This window comes from Hippoglossus stenolepis, chromosome 1 (assembly GCF_022539355.2).
Source record: "Hippoglossus stenolepis isolate QCI-W04-F060 chromosome 1, HSTE1.2, whole genome shotgun sequence".
In the NCBI taxonomy this organism is placed as follows: Eukaryota; Metazoa; Chordata; class Actinopteri; order Pleuronectiformes; family Pleuronectidae; genus Hippoglossus; species Hippoglossus stenolepis.
This window is the reverse complement of record NC_061483.1, coordinates 11,731,008-11,738,894: the sequence shown is the minus strand read 5'-3', so window position 1 is coordinate 11,738,894 and position 7,887 is coordinate 11,731,008. Positions and strand designations below refer to the sequence as shown.

General features: G+C 40.0%; 1 protein-coding gene across 1 annotated transcript; it reads left to right on the top strand.

Annotated features, from left to right (window-relative positions):
- The first annotated feature begins 233 nt into the window (after positions 1 to 233).
- dhodh (dihydroorotate dehydrogenase) lies at positions 234 to 7,511 on the top strand. The gene is made up of 9 exons (XM_035162956.2): positions 234 to 361; positions 2,762 to 2,974; positions 3,074 to 3,273; positions 3,987 to 4,069; positions 4,510 to 4,697; positions 5,007 to 5,120; positions 6,113 to 6,266; positions 6,401 to 6,560; positions 6,746 to 7,511. Exons 1-9 carry the CDS (start codon positions 344 to 346, stop codon positions 6,885 to 6,887), a joined length of 1,272 nt encoding a protein of 423 aa, XP_035018847.1. The 5' UTR covers positions 234 to 343; the 3' UTR covers positions 6,888 to 7,511.
- Positions 7,512 to 7,887: the final 376 nt, after the last annotated feature.

Here is a 7,887-nt window from a genome sequence, read left to right as displayed (position 1 = left end):
TTTTTATTTGCTGCTCTCTTTTTTTTGCTGTTGACTTTTGTATTTGCTGTTGTGTTTTCTTATCTGTGGTTGTGTTTTGTTATTTGCTGTTGTGTTTTTTGTATTTACCGTTGTGGGGTTTTTTTTGCTGGTGTGTTTATTTATTTGTTATTTGTGTTATGTGATGTGTTGCTTCAGGGCCACCGTAGAAGGTTCAGCTGCTCCCCTGCATCTCCTCCACCAGTCAACGCTCAGGATGGAAACATCGCGAGAGGATGAGGCGGAAGTGGAGCCGGCGTGTGTTTGTGTAACATGTCAGGAAACTCCTCCTGTGTCCTTATAACGCAATGACAGAGTCGCGTCAATGGCGGGACATCTGAAGGTAATGTCCCTCTCTAACTAACCTGCTTCAGGATAGTGTGAAACAACAGCGTGAGACTTCATGTGACGGTTGTGTTAGCTTAGCTTCTCCTCCGCTGTTAAGTCAGAAACAGTGAAACCTAGCTTCGCTGTGTGTTTGCAGGACAACACACTGTAACTCACACATTCACACAGCGGTGGTGTGTGTTTGCTCATTGACAAACAAGCAGTAATTGTGTGTAAAAAGTCCCACAGAGACACACGTGTACGTCAGTGTGTTCAGGTGGAGGATATCCAGTGTTCTCCCCGAAGTGTTGCTGTGTTTGCCCAGAGACAAACGCTGGGTCACCGGGTACAGACAAGGAGGGAGGCCGCTGCTGAACAGACCAAAGATTCAAAGACACGATGCTTTAGTGTCTTTGTGGCTGCAGTCTGCATCTTTGTATCTATACCATAGACTGTAGGATTTATACACGTCATAATGAAGCACTGTTATTATTGTAATCACAACAACACAACTTCTCGTTTTTGCTAAACATTACATTTTTATAATAAATACCCAATATATCATTCCATATGTATGATGCTTATATACACTTTCTATATTCATGTCAATCAATCAATCAATCACATTTTATTTGTATAGCCCATATTCACAAATCACAACTTGTCTCATAGGGCTTATCATATATCATATGTATAGATGCAATGTGTGAATGGCAAAAAATAAAAACTGTACTGTAAAGCACTAAGTTGTCATCAAGACTAGAAAAGTGCTATATAAATCCAGACCATTTATTTACCATATGTATATATAATACTTCAGTCTTTATACATATTCACAAACAGGGACGTGCACAGACATTTCGGAGGGCGGGACTCAAGTGAGAAAAAGGCCACAAGAAATTTTTAAGAAATGTCCACAGCTCTAGTGCTCACCACTGTGCAGGGGACGTGGAGGGACGGAAGGTAGAGATGACATCGAAAGTCTAATCTCCCGACCTGATATTTTCATTGTTTATTCAATCAATATATTTGTTTGTCAGGGAAGCTGTGCACAATCAGGAGTATAATATTCTTTTATAAAAAATAAAAAAATGGCATTTTCTCTCAAGGGGCAGGGGCTCAAGCCCACTTTGATGTCTACGTGTGCACGTGCCAGTTCACAAATACTTAATACTGTACAGCTTCGTGCAATCATCCTGTGCACAACTACTTTTCTCCAACCATAATATTCAGTCTGTAGTGAAAGGTGTATATTAAGTACCTGTTCTCCGTGTTGTGGTTGTTTTGTTGTCTTTGTTTTCTTTTTGTGATCGTTTTCTAAACTTTCTCTCTAATGTCAGTTTTTGTGTCTCTCTGTTCTGGTCATGATCCTGTAGCAATTTTGTATTTCATGTCTTTGTGATTGATTTTGTTGCTGGTTGCTTTTTTTTTTTATCTCTGTCATGGGAATTTCTGTAAAGTCAAGCACAAATCATACAGTTGTCTTTTTGGTAAGTTTAATTTGCACCTGCAGGTGGACTCAGAGTACAAATCACGAGAAGGACATTATACAATGAGTAAAGACTTAGAGGAGAATGAACATCTTTATACACTACAAGCCCCTCCCCAAGAGGAGCAAAAGGTTATCAATAAACTTCTTTGATCTATGATCAAGGTGTGTAGACATCCTGTCTCCATCTCTGTCTCAGCCCTCTGGAGTGACTCCTTTCATGTACCATCTGTCTCAGAGGTCCCTTATCTTCGTTTACGACACAAAAGACCCCCGTCCTGTATACACGCAAGAAATCCCTGCACCCCTCTGATCAAACCCCTTGAGTGACCCCTGCAGTGATCATTTGTCAAGTGTCAAACAAAAGGAGGAAGGCCATAAACATCTATTACCTTTAAACAACACTCATAAAGTTAGTTAACCCACGAGAAACACATCTGTTCATTCATCTTTCTACATACATGTCTGTTTCGTCTATTAATCATTACACAAGAATAAAAACAGCCATTACATCTCTTTGTGGTAATTCTTCTTGGCATGCAGCACCATGCTTTTGATATTGGGAACCTCCCAATAGAGTTTTGCCAGCAGACATTTTGGGATGTCATTGCAGGAAAAGCACAAGTGGAATTAATTTCATTATTCATTATGTCTCAGTTGCATTGATGTCCCGTCAGCCTTTGCTGTGTTGACACATTAATAATGTGATGTGTCTTGCAGTTACTATCTCTTGCACACGGCCACACATCCTTTCTGGATGTTAACTCGATTATTAAACCAAACCCTGGATGCAAACTTATCGTTATTCTGGAAATCGGGACCTTGATAACATTATGAATGTGTTTATTAAACTATTACCAGTCTGTTCACAGTGAGTCCTTCTACGCTGTAGTTGTATGTATTAATTTCTCACGATCTTGTCAACAGAAGCAGTTAAAAGAAGCGGTCAAGGTCTTCAGCTCAGGGAGCCTTCTGTTTGCCTCCTACCTGACTGTGGTTGGAGATGAGCGTTTCTATGCCAACCAACTTATGCCCCTGCTGCAGAGGATTGTGGGGGCAGAGACGGCACATGTGTTGGCAGTGAAGATGATCGGTCTGGGTCTGGTTCCTCTGAATCGCTACCAGGACCCTGCGTCATTGGTAAGCATGTCACCTCACTGCCACACGACCAGACTGTTTGTTTCAGAATGATCCCAGACTCTCTAAGACTTTGTTGTGTTTGTCATTGTGTCTCCACAGGAAGTGAACGTATTGGGATTAAAGTTCAAAAACCCTATTGGCATTGCGGCGGGCTTCGACAAGCACGGGGAGGCTGTGGACGGTTTGTACAAGATGGGTTTCGGTTTTGTCGAAGTGGGGTCGATCACGCCCAAACCTCAGGAGGGGAACCCCAAACCACGTGTGTTTCGACTCAGCGCAGATCGGGCTGTTATTAACAGGTATGTTTTAACAGAAGCTGCCCTGTTGATAATCCAGCCGACTATTGTGACTGTGTTAGTTTTAGCTATGTGCACTGAATAAAATGTATATATTGGTAAAAATACAAATAGTATGTTTTGTAATGTATGACTGTGTTTTTATGTACATTTCTTTAAATGTTCCATTTTCAATTAAGATGTTTTTAGTTTTTTTTACATCTGTTATGATTTAATGGGGGTTTAGCAGGAAATGAGTCACATTAGTTTAAGTTCACATTATCATAATAATTTTCATTTTGTAAAATAATTTTCTTTTTCACAGAGTTCAGTCTGTTTAAAGAGATTATGCCTCCTACAGGTTTGCTGTGTAGAGAACAAATTTTCACAGCTGAGAATAAGAGTTCACAGGCTTTTGTCATTTTCTTAGCAGTTTTAATACATGTGTAAATGAGGGATGAATAAGTGAAGGAAATCTGTCTTTACCAGTATTTAGTTTCTCTCTGTCATTATACCCAGTAAAATTAGTAATTTATGGAAATTTACTAGTGAATTTAAAGTGTTGTCATCTGATTTAAAGCATCTCATTTGAATTACTCCAAAGAAAATGTCATATTAAGGTTTTAGTATTTAGTGCACTTGATTTTCAGCTTGTTTTCAAATGTTGTTTTTTGTATGATTCATTTTACTAATAGGCTGGCATTCTAACAAGTTATACTGTGTATGTGTTTGTCCAGATATGGATTCAACAGCTGTGGTTTGGCAGAAGCGCAGCAGAGGCTGAAAGCTCGGGAAGAAGCACAGCAAGAGCAAAGTAAAGGTTAGCAGGCCCTCTGTATATTCTGTAGAGACTAATGTAATGTAAAAAAAAGTACTTTCCGTAACGTTTTAATATTTCAACCCATTTTGATTTCTCATTTTAAAAAAAAAAGCATTTATTTTTATTACAACATAGAGTGAGGGATAAATCTGGCACGTTTTGGCTTCTCTGTATTTATTATTTACTAGTCAGTTAGTTTGAAACAAAGAAACCGAGCACTAAATAGGATTTGGGTTAAAATTTTCTTTTCTGTTAGAATATTCTTGACCTGTCCTTGTCTCCCGTTCTGTTGTGTCTGATCCATACCTGCTCCTAGCCCATTTAGCACATGAGCAGCCTCTGCCCCAGCTGAGTCATGCGTCTGATGATGCAGCTTGTGTTTGTATTTGTCTGAACTTCCTTGTGTGTGTGTGTGTGTGTGTGTGTGTGTGTGTTTATAGCTGGCCTTCCCCTGGGCATCAACCTGGGGAAGAACAAGCTGTCCCAGGACGCGGGGGCAGATTACTTGGAGGGGGTGAGAATGCTGGGCCCTCTGGCTGACTACCTGGTGGTAAACGTCAGCAGCCCTAATACGCCCGGTCTGCGGGATCTGCAGGGGAAGGCTGAGCTCCACCAGCTCCTGAATAAGGTAGGATTGTCCGAATGGTTGTTTAATTACTGGGACCTAATAGTGACAAAAATCACTGGACTCATTGCTCAACATATCCCCTTCAAAAATAAAATGAAATTACAAGGAAATTCATTGTTACGTATAGTAGATCTTTATTCTGAAAATGTGTGAAGCTCAATCTCCTTCATCCTTTCATTCACAATCTCTCAGCTTGTCTCTTGTGCCTCTTTCTGACACAAGCGTCTGCAAAGTGAAATCACCTGGTTCTGTAGTTGTGTCTCTCTGTGCCCTCTCACCTGATGTTCTCACTTCACACAATCTGCTCAGGTGTTGAAGGAGCGTGATGCCCTGCAGGGAGAACACAAACCTCCGGTCCTGGTGAAGATCGCTCCCGACCTCACAGCGCAGGACAAACAAGACATTGCCGCTGTTGTCACTGAGGTTTGACGTTATTGTGCTTTTGATTTGAATTTCATTATGATCTAACATTCATCACAGCTGTATGCTGCTTTCATTGCAAATAAAAGCGCATGTGCAGGTTTTATTCAGACAGGAATCAGTTCCTCATCTGTGGAGTTTTTACTGGGAGGGATAGAGATTACATTTTTGATTCTTATCTTTTAAAATGTAAAACTAATCTGGCAACAAAAAAAAAATGGAAAACATGTTTTTAAGTTTACACATTCTGCTTTTATAGAGTTAAATCTTAAATCTGTTTAAATTGTGTAGTTCTTTCATCCCTTCTCAAGAATACAGGAAAAAATACGCAATTAAAAGTTCAGGGAATTAAATTGATTAAATTAAGAAGAATAAATAATTTAAAGTGTCATGAACAAGTAAAACATTTGGTATATTAAACATGGAAAAATGAAATCTTTGGACTAATATCTGTTGCTTTAGTTTTGTTCTTTCTGGCTTCAGCATGTTCCTAAGTTTGTGTTTTAGTTCTGTTCAATAAAGAATCTTGTCCTTGTTAGAATGAGGCCTGTAATTCTTTAGTGATCAATCATAGGGTTTTAAGTTGAGCTTTTCTCCAGTATTACGTAAATCACAGGTATGGAAATCTGCCTGACGTTGACGGTTTTAAAGTTGTACTAACTTTTTAACTAGACTCATCAGAGCTCTGTTTAAAATGTGTTGCGTAACAGAATCACTCACAAGTCTCGGCTCAACTCTGCTCTGGTTACGTCATCACGACCTCAGTAGGTTAACTCTAATGTTTTTTTTGCTCATCGGAGCGAGGAGGAGACCAACCCTAATGGAAGAGACATTGAGGGAAAAGAAAGCAAATATTTTAACAGCACTTAGTAACGGTGCACTTTACATTGGAGGTCTGTGATAGCCAAATGTCCTTTACTCATATTCTCCCAACATTAATCATTATCTGTGACTTACTTCCTGTCCTCGCCTCTTTGTACGTCCTGTCTCTGCAGCTGGGTGTGGACGGTTTAATGGTGTCCAACACCACGGTGTCCAGGCCCGAGACGCTCCAGGATCCACACAAGTCTGAGGTTGGTGGGCTCAGTGGCCAGCCGCTCAAAGACCTCTCTACCAGCACTGTGAGAGAGATGTACAACCTCACCAAAGGTAATGTCCATTCCTCATCCCCTCTGCTGCAAGACAAAAATGTTTTTAGTTTCTGTTTCTCAAATGGGATAATTTTCAGTTTTTTCTCGTCTTAATTCGACAGTAAACTGAAAATTATATTCATGTTATTGTAGGTAAAATACCAATTGTGGGAATTGGCGGTGTGGCCAGTGGGCAGGATGCTATGGATAAGATCCGTGCTGGGGCTTCATTGGTTCAGCTCTACACTGCTTTGACCTATCAGGGTCCACCTATAGTGTCAAAGATCAAGCGAGAATTGGAGCAACTTCTGAAGTGAGTATGACTGTGAGTGGAAATGCTGTCGTCCTGTCCCTCTGTTTTTCTGTCTGTCTTTCATCGTCACAGTGACATTACAGTTGCTTTGTGAATCAAATCTTTAAACCCACACTGACAGGCACATTTTGAACGACAACAAAGCTGCTAATATTTTTAATTCAGGGAATTATCTCTTTTCACAGAGAGGAAGGCTTCAGCAGCGTATCGGAGGCAGTTGGAGCAGATCACAGAGAAGCAGGAGGCTCGACTCGTAAACAGAACCTGCTGAAAGACACAGACACTCAGGCCTCAGCAGCACCTGCAGCTACTAACTCCTCCAACTAGGAAGCATGATCATCGACGTCGTCCTGAACTGAGTTGAATGCTGAGTATTTCTGATCGTCCGTGCTTCTTGAGAAACAGGGTGGAAGCTACAGTCAGGTTTTAACCATATTTTCATTATTTGTTGTGAGGAGTGCAAACACTAAATGCACCAAGTCTCAGCTATTCCGTTACTTGAAAGTTATTAATGGTTAATGATGGTGCATCGGTACAAGCAGAGGTCTGTTTGTAACTTTATTTCAGGCTTTCATCCTTTTGTTACAGTGTAACAGCACTAAGTATTTCTCAATCTGCACTGAGACCAAAGTGCTTGAATTTTTCAAACCCTTGGTCTCGAAACTCATTTTTAATACAAGTCATTTTCTTGTTTGTAAAGACAATAATCTGAAATGATGTTATACAGATAAAATGGTAAAGATCTTACATTCAAGCTATGTGTATTTTGTCACTGGTTTGCCATTATCAAAACTCATCGCCCGTGGAATGCAATATGTTCTCTGAGAGGAGGGTGAGAATAATGTACTTTCTTTTAAATTCAAAAGAAGTTGTGCCATACTTTGTTCGCAGCAGTTTTATTCTTGTGTATATGTGGAGATTGACACATTTGCACAGAAAGATGGAAAATGTGCAGAAATGTACAAAAAAAATAAAAACAGGAATATGGTGACAAATTGGAAAGAACTAAAGTTTTTATTTGAGCAATTAAAAATGATATTAACATTTTCCATCTTCCTTTGGGTCAAGTGATCCCAATCATCTATATCAGGAGTAAATACAGTGGAGCTCTGTTGATTTCACAGATATTCATGCTTGAAAGAACTCAGATCACTTTGCTGTGTTTCTGCCAAGAATAGATAAAACCCCTTAAATCCACTTCCATCAGCTGAGCTCCTACACAACCCCCGTTCTTACTATCTGAATACATTTGGTTTGTCCTCACTCATTGACACATTGTGATGCCTTTCTAGCCTATCGCAGCACCGCCTGCTGATCCTAGAATAGA

What these genes read in the sequence shown, in the direction of transcription:
- dhodh (XM_035162956.2), top strand. An exon ending in GATCGGGCTGTTATTAACAG is followed by an intron (nt 3,274 to 3,986) that starts GTATGTTTTAAC and finishes GTGTTTGTCCAG; the next exon opens with ATATGGATTCAACAGCTGTG. An exon ending in ACAGCAAGAGCAAAGTAAAG is followed by an intron (nt 4,070 to 4,509) that starts GTTAGCAGGCCC and finishes GTGTGTTTATAG; the next exon opens with CTGGCCTTCCCCTGGGCATC.